This window comes from Biomphalaria glabrata, chromosome 18 (genome assembly GCF_947242115.1).
Source record: "Biomphalaria glabrata chromosome 18, xgBioGlab47.1, whole genome shotgun sequence".
Taxonomy (NCBI): Eukaryota; Metazoa; Mollusca; class Gastropoda; family Planorbidae; genus Biomphalaria; species Biomphalaria glabrata.
In genome coordinates this window covers 2,377,393-2,395,700 of record NC_074728.1, presented here as the reverse complement: position 1 = coordinate 2,395,700, position 18,308 = coordinate 2,377,393, and the positions used below count along the sequence as shown (strand labels likewise).

Here is an 18,308-nt window from a genome sequence, read left to right as displayed (position 1 = left end):
TAAGTTACCGTTCCTAGAGCAATAAAACTCCGTACGCCAGAAAAAGGCGAGGAATCGATACGAAGAAATGTGATGGCGATATAATGAAACCTAAAGAAAAAAAAAGTATGATTAGAAAATGAGGAATTTCTTGAAAGATTTTTAAATAAATAGATAATATAAACAAAGTCAAGGACGCCGTATTTCAAGTTGACTGCTGGCAGCTAAACGATGACCGATTTCTTTGTGCTGCAAGCGAAACAGATTAGAAATTAAATTCTATTAAGTGCTAGAAAAAAATGGTCATACATTATTATACGTTTTATTAAAATACTTCGCTTGTCAATTATTATGTACTCCGAAAACAACAACAACAAATTTCCTACTTATGGATTTATCATCTAATATGTTAACGTAAATCTATCACAGCAATTCAAATATTAATATCTCTGTGTCTTTAAAAATAGTATCATAAAGAGATTTAGATTTTAAGCTAAAATGACTTCGTATATAAATAAAGATATTGTAATCTTAGTTAGAGCCGTATGAAAATGGCGTCCCTTAGAACTGTAGGTTTTTATGAGCCCCTAACAAATAACATTTTACAAGTTTTTCTGTACTTGGAACTCATTTTGTAGTAAATGAAACCATTCATACTGGATGACACCGTCTCAGTCAAGAATGAAACGCTGTTACATATCCTGGCTACTTGAAAGTAAGGTCCACCTACTGTCATGTCTTTGACCACACCTACAGCTGTTATGGTTGCAGACAGGGGCAGGAGACAGACGACAAAGGTCACTGAGACAAGGGACAGCATCCTGGCCACTTTCACTTCCTTGGGAGAAATTTTGGTTTCGACATTTTGGCGGTCACCCTTGGAAATCGACTTTTTCCAGGCGGCGTTTTTGTTAAGGTTGACACTAGTAATAACAGTGCAAGTTATCAGAACAGCAAATGTCGAATATTGGATGAATACATCGTTAATCATGAAGGAAAGGCCGATTCCTGAATGCCAATTTTCTCGTAGATTCATCCTTAGAATAGTCGAATTTCTTTCCGGGGAGAAAATCCAGTCAAAGTAGAAAAAGTAGTAAGGCGCCACCACGTTCGAAATTGATATCAAGAATATAATCAAAATAATAAGAATTGATCTTTTACAGCTGAAAATGGTTTTCACCTTCAGAGGCAGGACCACGCAGACGCACCTTTCAAGGGCGGCGAAAGCTGTGATGAGGCCACTGACCCTGATAAAATAGACGTGGGGATACATGGACATCAGGACAACTACCTCTGACGCTTCAAAAGGAAGCTGGACAGACGATATCCACGGATTGGTCATAATATTGTAAAACTGGAGCGAGACCAAGGACCCGATGTCGCTGATGGCCAGGGCGGTCAAGGTCACGTCCACACTGTCATAAAATCCTAGTTTGCAGAAGACCACAATCGTAACGGCGTTGGCTATGATCCCAACAAGGCCAATAACTTCTCCAGAGATTAAATTTAATGTTACGATGACCCAGTCTACCATCAGAGGATCAAAGAGGTCAATTTGTTTTAAAATTAAACTTGCATTTAAATTCTCTTGAGTCATTTTGAGTCGAAAATCAAAAATTCATATTTCAGTGAGTCTATTTTTAACTTTAAGATCTATATCATACCATAAAGAAATTACATTGCTTCTAAAAATAGCAATGCAGTAGGATATTATTTGACATGGCAGAAATCATATCTGTATAAAGACAATTAAAATGCGGATGAATCGCAATGCCAAGGTTCTACACTTCCTACAGTTTGAAGCAATCCACATGTTCTTAAAGAGTCACTATTTATTTGTTCACTCTTTTATCTCCTTTATTATTTTTCCACATTCTGACTGCATTGTTCATTTTTTCACATCTTTACATTCTACCCTGTTATGATTAAACTTCAATAACATTTTTGTATGTAATCAGAAAACGTGACTTTTGGTACAGAATTATAGGAGATGATGCATGTTCTTTTTATATAACACAAATTATTGTTTATAAAACCAAAGATGAACGTAATTTAATCGGGTCAAATCAACGATGGTATCGTCAGTTCGGAAAAGAAAGAGTTAAAATTTGTATGAAATATTGCAGCGACAGGATTCAATATTACAAACGGAATCTACGTTTGAATTTACAAAATTGTGAAGTAATTCAATTTTAGTTTACGCTTTGGTGCATAAATTCAATAACAATTCTCTGTAACTAGATGCATGTATAGCCAAAATTTTTAGTGTTACTTGTCTAGTAATAATTAGAGCCTTTTAAAATACGAGACAAACCACAATTTCTACTAAGTAATAAACCCACCAAATAGATTTAACTTTACAAAATGGTCCCTGCCGCCTTATTAGATAATAGTGTCTAGAAATGTTCTAAAATAATAAGCCAATTATCTTATTCTTGAGCTATTACAGCCGGTACAGTCAGATAGAGTTGTCCTTTCATTTTCTCTAACTACTGGAGCGTTTAGTTGAAGTTCTATGATTGCCAACTTTGAATCTCAAAAAAATGAGACACGACAAAATTTTGTAACGAGCAGTGGTGACTCCTATATTTTTTTGCAGGCCAATTAGAGGATACGCCTTTTACAACCAGAGTTTTAATTGCCAGGAAAATGACATATGTTTGTGTGTAAAGGGGAGGTGGGGTGGTGGGTGTGTGTGTGTGTGTGTGACACGCTTGTAATTTTTACTGCCGAGAAGACTTTACACAATAATTTATAAAAGTTGCAGGTGTAGTGTTATCAGTAACGTACTACATATAGATCTTACGGGATATGATAATTGTTAATCGATGATTCAGGGCGAAAACTATATATATATATGGGTGCGAAAGTTAAAGGGCAATCTTGGTCACGGATGTGAATTGGACATTAGCATTTATCAGTTAAAAAAAAACGAACACCAAAGTCAAAAAGACAACGTATCAGGAGTCCAATTTATCCGGAGTCCAAAACTTAATGGCGTCCAAATCTTAGAGGTAGCTCATAGTTAGCGGGAGTCCAAACCTTTACGGGGGGGGGGGGGGCAACTTTGCGAAACTTAGCGGGAGTCCTATTTCGGGGGAGTCTTAGTCCTTTTAGTGGATGTCCGAAACCTAACGTGAGTCCAATTTACCGGAAGTCAAAATTTAGATGGAGTCAAAACTACATGGAGTCAAACTTAGTGGAAGTTACCGGGAATCTTATGTACCAAACTTCTGTCCTCTAATTTTTGATTCATGGATCATCATATTGCTCTTAATGCGCTTTGGTGAAAAGAAAAGTTGAATGTTGGACATTTTCATGCAAGCAGGCCATTTCTTAAATACCAATACTGTTTGATGCATCCGGTGTTCAGAATACGGCAGAACTGATACGCGATGTATTTAATTAAATATACATTTAGAGTACTTTGTAGCACGGCAGAAATGTCGGAGCTCTTTTGCTTTGGTTCGTAATATTGTTATATTATTTAGTTGGCGTAAGAGATCCTTCAATATGGCCTCCTTGACCTACTTGATTTGATAAAAAAAATCTCTTTAAAAAAAACCCTTTCATTTTTATAACTTTTTATTTCAGGTTCAAGGTTAGTTTTATCGTCAACACATTTTGTTTCCTCTCCTAGCAAATTTTTGTGGTCAAGGAACGCAAGGCGCCTGTTTCAGAACTTGCGATCTACAGGGCGGTAGATGTTATGGTCATGTTTCTATGGCTCACGGTTAACTAGGGTGTCATGTGGCCAGCACAAATCCAACCGCTTGACTTTTCCCCTACTAATATCCCGAACTAAAAAAAAATATTTAAAGTCTCAGTCTTCACCGAGATTAGAAGCCAAGCGTCCGCTTCTTCAAAACCTGTTCTTAAAATATACAGCTCATCGAATGAACAAATAAGCTTTTAGTGTGAACACCATATTCAGATATATTTGGTTTTGTAATTCAAGTATGGGTTCTTCATTATCGAGCTGTTTCTGTATGCGCTCTGGACTGCCGTCTCGATGGTCTCAGGTCCGAACCTTTCCATCACATGTTAGAGCTATGAAGTAGCAATCTTGAATTTTTAAGGAAACACCCGAAACATGTTAAAACCAATTTAAGTTTAACCATAGTTCAATCTACGTGTCTATGAGTTAACTACCTAAGCATGACAAAACGATGCTTAACATAGTTAAATTACTCGAAACATAACTAAAGGTTGCTAAACATAGCTAAATATACATGTAACACATATAATGAATAGAATTTGATGTGGGACGATGTTAATTTCATTTATAAGCAAAGTCCCTCGATAATTCATAGCATTGAATTGAACTAGAGTGGTTGATATTGTTTAGGTAAAACTGGATATGCATCGAACCCGTTTAATATCTTTCGATTGAGTCTTTCGATTGAGTCTTTTCATTTCATTTCTTTTTGGCTTTCTTGAACAGTTTACATCTCATTCTTGCACATTGTCACCCGTCTTAAAACTGCAATAAATTTGTATCTTTACCTCATTGTTCATGACTTAAGAGAATGTTGGCTCCATAATTAAAATATATAACAATGTGTGTTCCAATTAATATCTCAGGACAATAAGAAGGGAGAAACATATGTATTATTTATTAATCGTTCAATCAGATACAATCAGAAATTTAAATGAAAGCCTTTATAACGTTTAGAAAGAATATTAACACATGTAAGAATACAGTAATATCGCAGTAATATATATTATTTTATTTCGCTACATTTTCAAAACAAAAAATTATACAGTTATAATATGTTTGATTGTTCACAATGGGATAGCAGCTTTCAATTAGTCGTGGCTTTCGGCTATTATTAACAAAAAAAGTAAAGTTCCCTTTCAGACCTTGCGATCTGTAATGCAGATAATGTAAAGGTCATCTGTTTCTGTGGCCCACTGTTAACGAGGGTGTCATGTGGCCAGCACTACGACCAGCCGGCTTTACTTTCCCAAACTAATGTCTGGGTCAAAGGTGATCAATAATCCCGAAATTAAAATCCCAGTCTTCACCAGGCAATGTCTGAAGCCTCTTCTCACCTGGTGTCCACTGTTCTGAGATCCTCCATGAAAGTTTGGCGCAAATTTATACGGCGACGTCCCTGTTTGCGCTTTCATCGTATTGGCCTCCATGTCATCGAAACTCTTGGTATGCGTAGTTCATTTTGTCGAGTGAACATGTCCCGCAAACCTCATGCGACGATCTGTCACAACCTCACTAAGTGGTCGACTCCCAGTTCGGCATAGGATTTCCTTGTTTGAGACCCGATCTCTATGACTGACTCCTAAAATCCGTCTCAGCCATTTTTGTTAAGCCACATTTAGTCTTTTCTCAATTTTGGCAGATGACTTCCACGTCTCACATGCATATCGCTATTGGGATGACGATTTTGTTAAGGAAGTGTATTTTTGTCTCGAGTCCAATGGCTTGGCTTGTCCGAATAGGCTACAGCCTTTAGAAAATGCTCCCTGCCTTTCCTATTCAACACGCTAATATATTAAAGTATATACAAGTATAATTAAAGTCCATAACATCAAATGAGATCTGCAATACATGAAACAAACCTGATTTTAAAAAAATAAAGCAACAAGAAACGTGTTTGTGTTTGGATGAAAAGAAAAAAAAAAGACTCAAAATGTTTGTACATCTAAACTTGAAGTGAGATTCAGTTTCAGATGCAATTTGTGTTTTAACGAATTTTTTTTTTTATGCAAACTATGATATATATATATTTTTACATATACTCTTTTAAGAAGTAAGTGAGCAACGTGATGGATTAAGTCGGAGATGGGTCGGGGTCAAGTCCTGGAGGCTAATTTTAAGCTGAACTGGACAAGCCTGAATCTTATTAACTCCTGAGACAACACTGGCTGGCCAGGGGGCATTCATAATGACCTGATTGGGTGCAGTGTACTGGGGTGTGTAAGGGTAGAGGAGGGCAATGAATAATTTGAGTGGATTGGGGGGGGGGGAGATAGACCTGGGGTAAGAATTGTACTGGAAATTGGACAGACACAAGAAGAGTAGAACTAAAATGAAAAACTTGAGAAAGAGAGAGTATGATAGAGAGAGAATGAGAGAGAGAGAGAGAGCGAATGAGTTTAATAGAGAGAGAAAAAGAGAGACAGAGATATAGTGATAGAGAAACACTAAGAAATGAGGCAGTAAATTATAAAGAGGAAGGAAGAGGTAAGAGACAAGAGAGGAGAGTGTATGAGAGGGGTTGAGAGAGAAAGAGAGAGATACGAAGTGGAGGGAAACGGAGAGAGAGAGAGAGAGAGGGGATATAAAGTCAGAGAGAGTCAGAGAGAGATAGAAAGAGAGAGAGAGAGAGAGAGGAGATAGAAAATCAGAGAAAGAGTCAGAGAGAGAGACAAAGAGAAAGAGAGAGAGAGAGAGAGGGGATAGAAAATCTGAGAAAGAGTCAGAGAGAGAGAGAGAGGGGGGATAGAAAGTCAGAGAAAGAGAGAGACAGAAACGAAATGGAGGAAATCGGAGAGAGAGAGAGGGTATAGAGAGTCAGAGAGAGAGTCAGAGAGAGAGAGAGAAATGAAGTGGAGGAAAACGGAGAATGAGATAGAGAGAGAGGGGGGATAGAGAGTCAGAGAGAGAGAGAGAGAGAGCGAGAAACGAAGTGGAGGAAAACGGAGAGTCAGAGAGAGAGAGTGAGAAAGAGAAAGGGAGAGACAGAGAGAGAGAGAGAGAGAGAGAGAGAGAAAGGGAGAGAATAGAGACATTGCATCACTAGATGTTCTGGCCTTGAAACATCTTCCAAATGAACGCTTCCAATAAAATTCCCAGTGTTACAATATTTCCCTACAGAAAGTTGTGTCCTTAATAATATGAATTCGTGGCGCAAAAATACGCAATGTAAATAATTACCTATCCAGTTTTTGTTTTGCATTAGGCGTAATGCTAGATGTCCACTCAGAAACCAACCTCCAAAGAAAGTTTTAAAGTTCTCTCTAGTGATTGCAAGAGAAATGTTGCATTTCACATCGTATATCTACCCGTCTGTGTAATAAATAATATCAATAAGAATTGATAGTGTGATGTTACCAAACCAAATGTAGAAGAACTTAACAGACTTCTTTCAGACGTTCTTACTAATTGTCTTCTTAAGCTCTCTCTTTCTCCTCTTTCTGTATTCTCTCTCTACTTTCTCTCTCTCTCTCTTTCTTTCTGTATTCTCTACTTTCTCTCTCTCTCTCTCTTTCTTTCTGTATTCTCTCTCTACTTTCTCTCTCTCTCTCTCTCTCTTTCTTTCTGTATTCTCTCTCTACTTTCTCTCTCTCTCTCTCTCTTTCTTTCTGTATTCTCTCTCTCCTTTCTCTCTCTCTCTCTCTTTTTCTTTCTGTATTCTCTCTCTTTTCTCTTCTTTTTATTATTTTTCTTGTTTTTTTTTATTCTCAAACTCTTACTACAACTTTATCTCTATATTTTTTATGTAAGTCTGAAGACTTTTTTCCATCCTTTCTCTCTCTCTCTCTCTTTGTTTATCTCTCTCTGTCTCTCTGTCTCTCTCTCTCTGTCTCTACCTCTCTTTCTGTCTCTCTCTGTCTCTCTCTCTGTCTCTCTCTGTCTCTCTCTCTGTCCCTCTGTCTCTCCCTGTCTCTCTCTGTCTATCTCTCTGTCTCTCTCTCTGTCTCTCTCTCTTTGTCTCCCTCTCTCTGTCTCTGTCTCTCTCTCTGTCTCTCTCTGTCTCTCTCTCTGTCTCTCTCTCTCTCTCTGTCTCTCTCTCTGTCCTTCTGTCTCTCTCTGTCTCTCTCTCTGTCTCTCTCTCTGTCTCTCTCTCTGTCTCTCTCTCTGTCTCTGTCTCTCTCTCTGTCCCTCTGTCTCTCCCTGTCTCTCTCTGTCTATCTCTCTGTCTCTCTCTCTCTGTCTCTCTTTGTCTCCCTCTCTCTCTGTCTCTGTCTCTCTCTCTGTCTCTCTCTGTCTCTCTCTCTCTCTCTCTCTCTCTCTCTGTCTCTCTCTCTCTCTGTCTCTCTCTCTGTCTCTCTGTCTCTGTCTCTCTCTCTCTCTTTCTTTTTCTGTCGATTTCTTCTACTTGCTTTTTTTTTCTTTCTTTCTCCATCTCCCATGTTTGTGTGTGTGTGTGTACGTCTGTGTGTGTGTCTTATCATCTTTTTTCTAGATTTCTCTTTTCTTTCTGCCTCTCTGTCCTTTACATCTTTATCTCTCTCTCTATCTATTTTCCCTCCTCGTCCCATCTCTAGTTTCCTCTCTCCTCTTTTTCAATTACCATGTAAGAACACTAATTTGGTACAATTATTTCAGTTTGTCTATGCCAGAGAGGACTTTGAACTTTGTTTTGCTGATCCAATTAGAAGTCACAACATTTTAATAAGTCTCCAGAGATTTCATCTGTAAAAAGTCCTGTATAGAACCAAATAGGTTAAGGAAATATTAAAAAAAAAAGTATAAAATGTTATAGGTTTTTTTAATGTGAGGCTTCCGTTTTAATAAAATTCACAAAAAGTGGATTGAACTAAACAATCTTTAATTATTTTACTCAGCATTGGCTTTTTTTGTTTGTGTCTAGAAATATTTCTTTTTAATAAATATATTTTTTTAACTTAAGGTTATTGCCAAAAAAAAAAAACCAACAAAAAAAAAAAAAAAAAACTACACCTACTCAAATATTGTTGGACAAGCAAATAACTAAATTATCTTATAATTGTGGGGATAAAATTTGATTTTGTTTTTGTAAAATGTTTTACATGTTTCGGATGTTCCTTCAGAGTTGAAGATAATTACTTCCTAGTCCAAACCACCCGCCGGAAGACGGGGGATGGGAGCAGGCAGGGTTTGAACCCGGGACCATCGATAAATCTGAACGACAGTCCAGCGCGCAAACCGCACGACCAGGCAGCCATTGTGATTGTGTAAAAGACTTTCAGGATCTTTTGAATATGTGGGATATGGGGTAAAAAAGTTTACTACGTATGCCACAACAGTTCAAGATACTTCAGGTAAGACTATGCATGATTAAATGCATGACGCGTAGGACGTAATCATCTTCTTTTTTGAAGTAACGTCTGTATTATATAAGATAAGATAAGGATAGATTTACTGTCATGGTGGATGCACTGTGAGGTATCAGGTCCCTTATGATCACAACAAATTTCCATAAGGATCAATAAAGCAGTCTTAGTCTTAGTCTTAGTTTTAGTCTTAGTCTTAGTTTTAGTCTTAGTCTTAGTTTTAGTCTTAGTTTTAGTCTTAGTTTTAGTCTTAGTCTTAGTCTTAGTTTTAGTCTTAGTCTTAGTCTTAGTCTTAGTCTTAGTCTTAGTTCTATCCCTTCGCGTTTCCATCTCCTAACGCTTCGCAATAGATATGGATTAAGACGTATTAATCTTATACTTAATATTTTGTATAACAAATCGTCTAATTTTATTTTTTTGGTCAATTTTCTAGATCTAGAATCACAACCAGTTTTGACAATAAGCTAATAATACTTTTTTTTTGAAAGGGTAAAGTAGTGAACAAATATTTTATTTTCAGACATGAAGTTAAATTAAAGCACTCTAACCAAAAGTAGTAATATCAATAACATTTCAATATTGAAACATAAAAGAGAAATATATTTGGGAAGTCAACTCTTCAACCATCTAAATAATAAAATATAACAATCGTAAATATTACTGAATAAAAGTATAGAAAAACCAAATAGATACAAACAAAAAAAACAACATAAAAATACTTTAACAAAAAGTAATTGTACTTGACTGACAATGTGGTATAAGCCTAATCAGTCCTCTTTATAAATTGTAGACAGTAAAGTTTGAAACTAACAATAAATAACTATAAAAACTTCTATTTTCACAAGCATTTCCTAAGCAAAGTGGTTACAAGTCGTCGAGCTAAAATTCAGTTCGTTAAACTTTAAAAAAAAAAATGCATTTAAAAAGCTATCACCCATATATCCCTTTCTTCTCTTTTCCCTCTAATTGTCAACTGCTCCTGACAAGTGAAAGGATCATAGCGTATTTAGAAATTGGATTTGTAATCACACAGATTTATTGTTTCTTAGTCCAGATCTATAACAAATTTAATTACATGACTGATCCAAACTAATTGATACAACAAGGCTTAGTATAAGTTTTTTAAAGGTATTTTTTTATGTTTTATTTTTAAATTATGATCTATGACTGTTGGTAGCGGTCGTTGACTTGTAGCATCAAAATGCTGGTAGACGATTTATATTTAAACTATTAAAACTTCAAATAACTTGAATAACTTTTTTTTGTGAAAAAACTCAGTAACCCTAATATAAGCAAAATGAACTTATAATTAAATGAAATAAATGTAGTTGACAACAGCCACCCGCTCCATCAGAACTACGTCAAGTCTTCGCTAGGTGGGCGACTTCTGTCAATCAAGACAAGAACAGAGCGGTACAAAAACTCGTTTGTACCTCACTCGGTCAGACTATATCAACGCCACTCGTTGATCAGGAAACATGAAAAGGACCAAGATGCCTGTGTGTAGTCGCTGAATGAACTCTTCATATTGCGTCTGTTCTATTTATGTGTATGTTTCTATTGTGTTGTCTTTATATGTGTAAATTGTCCTTGTAATCACAACAAATTTCCATATGGATCAATAAAGCAGTCTTAGTCTTAGACTTTAGTAATAATATTCTTTAACAAAATCTAACTCACTACAATAACACAGTCTTTCAGTCTTACGTTCTAGGGTAGTTTCCCCTAACTAAGACCAAGTGATTACAACGCCACCTATGTTGCATCATTCAAAACCAATCGCTAACCTCTTCCCACCGTCACCATAGAAACGCACACACACACACACACACACACTATAACATCTAATCTGTGTTGTTTAAAGTTATTTTAACTCATTCCTGTTCATGTTTTTTTTATCCTAATACAATGAAGTAGCACAACCAAATGTAATAAATAAAAAATAAATATGCAAATAAAATCAACCTATTATGAGGTGTTTAAGTTTCAAATGAAACTCAAAGATAAAATTATGATTAATGCGGGAGTGCCGTACAATGTATCTATTAAGTTTGCAGAAATTACATTTCAAAGTCTTTACCATATAATATATATATATATAAAATATATATATACTAAATATATATTCGGATAAGCACTCTGTGTAATGACCAGGTGATCTTCACAAACAACCTAGAGATAGGTCTTTGGCGCTTCTTTCCTTATCTGGAACTTTAAAAAAAAATCCCTTTAGAGTAGTGCAGTTTAGTAAAGACCGCATCACAAACGAGGGGATTCGAAACAGAACTATAAGGGCAGATTGACCTTCTGACCACTGTAAAACAAAAACTGAAATCAAAGCTTTATGACCATTTCACAAGATCCTTAGAACTCGCAAAAATATTCCTACAGGGAACAGTACCAGGTAAAAAAGACAGGCAGACAGAGAAAGTGATGGGAAGACAATATCAAAGAATATACGGGCCTGACATTGAGATTCTATTAAAGGCAAAAGAAGATAAGAATTGAGAAAGACGGTCGACAGATCATGTCTGGTTCTCCGACTTTTAGAATAAGCTAACGCCCGACTTTTAGAATAAGCTAACGCTAAAATTGACCAAAGTACATCATTTCAATATCATAGCACCAGGTCTATGGAATGAGTCATTGATATATATGAAGCTCAGTCTATTTAACCCAGTTGTGGTTCTTGTCTATAAGAACCTTTATGAAAGAGCTTAAAACACAGACCAATATCTTCTGCTCGATGCTAGCTTGATAAATTAGGTCATACGTTATATTTCTACAATAAAACAAACTTTAATAAGCCGTTACGAAAGAAAGTTTAAGATACAAATAGTGTGTAGCTTATTCGTTACCTAATTAGGTTAAATCAAAAAAGTCAACAATCTTCGTCCAGAGTTGCTTCCCTTCGGGTTAATGTTTTAGAGTTCACTTGTATTAAAGCGTGTCAGACGGGTGTGATGTGACAGAGTCAAATTGAAATTTTTTTTTCAGCGCATATTGACCGCTTTTTCCCGCCTTCTAGTTATCATTTAATTAGTTTTAGAAAAAAAAAAGAACTTAATAGCTAAAGAAAAAAGTATTTGTAAAAAAATATCAAAGAACACGATTAGAAAGAATGTTTCATCTCTTCTCGTAATAAGATCGTTTTTCTTACAAAGATTATATCAACTCACTCTGTCTGTCTGTCTGTCTGGTTAAACATTTGAACATGTTGTTTTTTTTTAAATCCCATTTCCCATTCTCGGATCAAATTAAAACTTTGTACAATTATTTTTTAAAAAAATCAATTAGCTGATACATTCTTTGTGATTGATCATTTTGTCTGATTTTGAAATAAGGGGAATGAATGTTACTCAATGAGAGATGTGGATATATATATATATGGATTTAGTCCCCTTGTTACGTTTTGACACGTTTCTTCTCCTACTTTCCATTGTGGGATCAAGTTGAAATTTCGAACAATTATTAATAGCCGTTAACAATACAGGAATCAATCCAAAAATTAACAAGTAGTTTAGTATTTAGCACTAATTAAATAATTTTGTTTTATACTGCAGAAAGTGAGGTAAACCCTGTAATTTTCAGATAAATTTTTTAAAAATATTGTTTTATATTTCAAATTTCTCTTAATGAGTTGTCTTGTGCCAGCTCTATTAAAAAATTTACATCGCCCTAGGGCCATTGTTCAAGCCTTGGTTAGGGTCTCTGTACATCCAATATTTTAGGACATTGTTGACGCCACTGGTTATGTCTATCAAAGAGTCAATGCTAGGATCTCAGCTAAATCAATACTAAGAGTTAAGACAATATCAGAACCATACTTAAAGCTAATGTTAGACAATATTAAGAGCTAATGTAAGACAATATTGTAAGCTAATATTAGGCCATATTAAAAGCTAATGGTAGACCATATTGAAAGCTAATGTTAGGCCATATTGAAAGCGAATGTTAGACAATATTGAAAGCTAATATTAGGCCATATTGAAAGCTAATGTAAGAACTATAGTGAAAGCTAATACTACGATCATAGTGAAAGCCAATGTCAGGACCATAGTGAGGCATAGTGCTAAGGAGTGTGTGTGTGTTTCTGTTGTGACTGTAAGAAGTTCGCGAGTGGTAAGTGGCTATGCAGTGTGAATGATGCAAGATAAGCGGATAGGCGCCCTGAGTCTGTCCAGCCTTAATGGGTACCTGACAGTAGTTGGGGAAAAATAAAGATGGTTAGCTGTTGTCCTGGTCGTTGGCACTCTCGTTAACCGTGGCCAACAGAAAACAGAAACATCATCTTCCCTATAGATCGCAAGGTCTGAATTTAGAACTAAACTTTTTTTTTTCTACTATGGCAGGATAAAAAAAAATCAACAGAGCGTCAGACCGCTGCCTCTGGATTGAACATGTCTCAATCAATGTTAAATCACCTTTCTCAATCCTCGGAACCGAAGACAAACGTCAAGCAAGTAAACAAGCCATCAAAACAGCGGTGCCACCCCCAGATTTCCATTCTAGTCTCTCTCTCTCTCTCTCTCTCTCTCTCACTTAAAAACAAGGTTTAACAAAAAAAAAAGGGAGATTACATTCTCAGTATACTTACAGCACTTTCTTTCACGTGATCTGTAGGTCTTGTAGTGGAAGCGACTTATTTAGAAAGTACTTTTGTGACGACAATAGTTCCTGTCAACATATCAGACAGTTTCAATACTTTGTGCTCTAACTTTCGTAAATTGTAGTCAGCATTGGTTCGGACAATTAATAATTGAGGAAGGGGAGATAAGCGAGTTATTGTGTAATTTTTTAATAGCATTGAATAAAATCAGAGAAGTGTTTAGCTAACCCAGATGTGGCCAATCTTTTGTTTCCTACGCCATTTTTTTTACTTCTAATGCAAATGAGCCACACATACTTGTAATCCCTTTTATACCTTTGAAATATTATACTTTGGACCCATTTGTTTGATTTTATATACGCTGTAAAATCTTTTGTATCAAAGCCATAAACATTTATGATAGCATGTAGCAGTTCTAGAGTAAGGGATTTTACACACAAACAGATAAATATTTGTTTACTCTAGGGACATTTCTTAATTAGCATTTATCATTTTAATTGATTATATTTGAATATACTACAAAGTACAAATACTGTTCGCAGTTTTAAATAATAAACAAATTCTTATGCAGGCAAGTAAACTAACTTTAATGCGATTTGGCTTTATTTTGTTTTCAACATAACTGGTGCAAATAAGTGATAAGGTATTCAGAAAGCCGAAAGCTAAACAAAAACAATTAGTAACAACATTTAAACTTGCACAGATTTATTAATATGCAGTGAGGCAACGTAGTGAACAAGAGTTGCATCTTATCCATACTAATTGATACAACTACACTTCATATAAGCCTTTTTTAAAAGTATTTTTATATATATATATTTTTTTTAATAAACTCAGGGGTGTAGTGCGCCACTTATAATCGCTAAATGTGCCACCCTTGGCGCATGCGCCATAAGTAGGCCACCACTGAGGTAACCTCTTCTTTTACTGGAGATTTTCACTTTTAAGTAAAACAATTGTCAAAGACGGTAAATTGAACATATTGATTACCAGAATAAATAAACGTCACGAACAGAAGAGCTTAATAACAACAAAACTGTAATGACAAAACGAGCACATGATCTGAACATGATCTGAACATGATTTGAAGGTCTAACTTGTTAAAAACATACTTCATAAAGACTTCTTTTATATTTGTTCACCGGATACATCCAAAAATTATTGCTATTTATAGGTTTCTCTTCCACCTCTACAAAATCTACAGTAATCATCCAGAAGGCTCAAAGACTACATTCGTTGTTCCTGACCATATTATTTGAAGTAATCAGCCGTAGCTAGTGTCATAGGAGTGTGGGGGCAGATGGCGTGATCCAGCACCATCAAGACCAGCGATGGTTAAACATTTTTCAGTCTGGTTGTTATGGAGTGCGTCTGCGTGTTCTTATTGGCTAATTAGTTTCTGATGTAATCATAAGGAAGAAATTGACAAGGATGGGATAGACGCATGTGGTAGAATGATGAAAGATAATTGAAATTAAAGTTAGAGTCGGGGACGAAAAATAAAACCAATTATATGTGTTTAAAATAAGAAAAGAGGAATTTTTTTAAGTGAATTAAAATATAGTTTTAAGTCGTTCAACAAGAAGCCATCATTTCAATGCTTATATCAACTCACTGTATCTATCTGGATCGATCTGAAACTTCGCACAATTATTCATTGAAATAAGCAAGAAATTAGTCAATTTAAAAAAAAATTACCGATTAGACAATTCATTATTTTCTTTCTTGGAAACAAAGTAAACTAATCATACATTAATTATTGCTAATTATTTTTTTTTTTAAATATGGAATGAGGGAAATAACTTGTAAATTATAGACAGATATCGTTTTTAGGCCGGAGTTCTTCTCCTTTATAATAAGCTTTTTTTTTTTTTATTATTTCATTCAAGTCTACCTTGAAATAGAAATCTGTATAGTTTAGTGACTCTTTATATGGACGCGTAGAAGTTGGAACTAATTGAGAATCTCATTTAGCAAAGTAGCGGCACATTAGAAAAAACAAGAACGGATATAGCCTAGGGATAGAATAAAGGTAGAGACTCACTTCAGTATTGCTTAGGACAAATTGTTGTTGTTTTTTTTAGGTCTATCGACGTTGGACTTTGTCTTTAATTTAAAATAATAAGTTCATATTTTTAACTAAGCAGTTTTATTTGAGTCTGTTTGTTTCGGTTTGATACATCGCCATCTAGTTATTTTCTAACATACCAAGTACTTGAACTTATAAGTGGGAAGCGTGGCTAAGTGCGCTTGAACTTGGCTTGGCTTGGCTTGGCTACCTATGAAGGGGTCTCGAGGTACGAAACCCGACTCGGGCAGAGTTGTGTTTACTGAGCGCCTGAAGGCAGCACGGAAGCAACTCCTAGATACCCCGTCCCCACCACTGGTCCACAAATGAGATTGGACCAAAGCGCTCTGAGCATGCTATAAGCATGAAAGTAGCGCTATATAGAAGCGAAAATTTATTATTATTGACTCGCGTTACTGTTAACAACCAGCGACATTAACAGTAGAATAGCTGTGAAAGTCAGGTTATTTTGTGAAGAGAAAGACTTTCTCGTGTTAATGCATAAAGTTTAATCCTGTTCCATTTGTTAACCGTGGGCCACAGAAATAGATGACCTTTACAAAAATCTGTCCTATAAATTGCAAGGTCTGAAAGTGGAATTTTACTTTTTAATAAAAAAAAACAATTAGCACTCACTTTGATTTGATTGATTAACTCATAAAATGATTTTTTTTTTACAGACAGACTGACAGACAAGCAGAGAGATTGAGTTGTTATAAGCTTTGTAAAAAAAAAAAAAACATATCTAATCGTGTTTCAATACAAGTTTTTGTGCCTTTCAAGTTTTTGTTTTTTTTATTGAACAACCGGAAATTAAAAACAATGCCAGACCAAACACAATGTTAAATAAACAATGCCAGACTAACAGTACCAAACGATGTGCCTGATGAGGCTCGATGCCCGATGATCTACAGTGGCTGATGAAGTTCAATGCCTGAGGATCTACTTTACCTAATAAAGAAAGGCACCTGATGAAGTTCCGTGCCTGAGGATCTACAGTACCTAATAAAGAAAGGCACCTGATGAAGTTCCGTGCCTGATGGAGTACAGTGCCTGATGAAGCAAAAAACTAGTTTCAGTACATTGCTTGATGATGTACAGTGCCATTTGAGGTTAGGTGCCTGGTGAAATACAGTGCCTGATGAAATAAAGTGCCTGATGAAATAAAGTGCCTGATGAAATAAAGTGCCTGATGAAATAAAGTGCCTGATGAAATAAAGTGCCTGATGAAATAAAGTGCCTGATGAAGAACCTTCACCTTCAAAAAAGTCCAGTAGGGAATCGGCGCCAAAAGCGCCATTATCCCATTTATCATTGGAAAGGCTTTTATCCAACCAACAGGCCAGGACGTGGTGCTCTTCACACCTGTCCTGTCTGAGGGGCTCCCAGCATTGACGGCTATAAACCCCTGGGCGACCGTGTCACGTACACGGCGCACCGTCCCCTTGCCTGGACCCCACTCGCTTTAAGTGGCCCAGTGCAGCGCTAACCATGGGGAGTTGACCTCATATTCCAATTCTGTAACCGCCACTATTCCGTGAAGGGACCGCCACTCCAGCTTAACTGCTAGCTGATGACGGCCCCCGCGTGGAACGGCGTGGCGGACTTTTTGGACTGGGTTGGAAATGACCTCCAGCAGTCTTGTTCTAAAGCCGCATGCCACCAAGTGCTATTTTCTATGTCATTTAAAGCAAGTTGGCGCCTTAGCTTTAAAGCGTTTTCGATGGGGCACCTGCTACGTCGACCATCTGTCTGACCATACGGAAGACTCGATTAAAGTGCCTAATTAAATATGCATCAAATAATTCTTTAAAAAGTTTCAAGAGAGATGTATATGCTAGATACGAGATTAAACGCTTATTTATATTTCATATGGCATTCTTATTTAAAGCTAAGCAGATACAAAGGATTAGAAACAGTATAATCAACGTCATAAAAAATGTCGTTTGAAAACAACTCACACGCTCACACATACACAACCACACGATCACGCACACACAGACATCTCTAGAGGATTCTGTTTTTGTTTCATAACCGAAGACGCAAACAAGCCGCAGCTGAGCTGCTGAAAATTCACTCATGAATAAAGTCCCCTTGACGACTTGACGATCCCGACAGTTTCACCTGTAGCACATCAGAATAGACCTATAGACTTCATTCAAATTAATCGCTTTAGTTTCTGACAAAAGATATCCCCCTCCCAAAGACACCGTCTTTAGTTTCTTCACTATCTTGCACACATATAGCTCATATCTCTCCACGAGTTGTGTGGATTGTCTGTCCGTCCGTCTGTCAGCCCGTCCCGTTTAGATCTCGTAAACTAGAAAAGATACACATAACTAAAAGTAAGTGAATTTTTTTTTTTTTTTTTTTTTTTTTTTTTAAGGAAATGTTTTTTTTTCTTGAGGATTTGAATAAGAGATTGATCCTATACAAAACAATTAGATCAATTAGATATCCATTATAAAACATCAGTTAGGTCAGGTTCACATCAAACGTAACATTCACTTTCACCTATCCTTTGGTCAGCTGGACCGCTGGGGCACCACACAAGTTCTGTCAACCTTCTTTCTCCATTCTTCTCTGTCATTTGTCTGTGATAGAATTTCATTCTTATGTTCTTTCTGTAAATATTGAAACCTTCCTTTTTAC

The 18,308-nt window shown here is 36.2% G+C and overlaps 2 protein-coding genes across 2 annotated transcripts in view; one reads left to right on the top strand and one right to left on the bottom strand.

Annotated features, from left to right (window-relative positions):
* Positions 1-18,308, top strand: part of LOC106065951 (QRFP-like peptide receptor) — a 77,444-nt gene that overhangs the window by 36,877 nt on the left and 22,259 nt on the right. The window lies entirely within an intron of this gene.
* Positions 557-1,576, bottom strand: LOC106072111 (growth hormone secretagogue receptor type 1-like). Its single transcript, XM_013232393.2, has one exon. It carries the CDS (start codon positions 1,574-1,576, stop codon positions 557-559), a length of 1,020 nt encoding a protein of 339 aa, XP_013087847.2.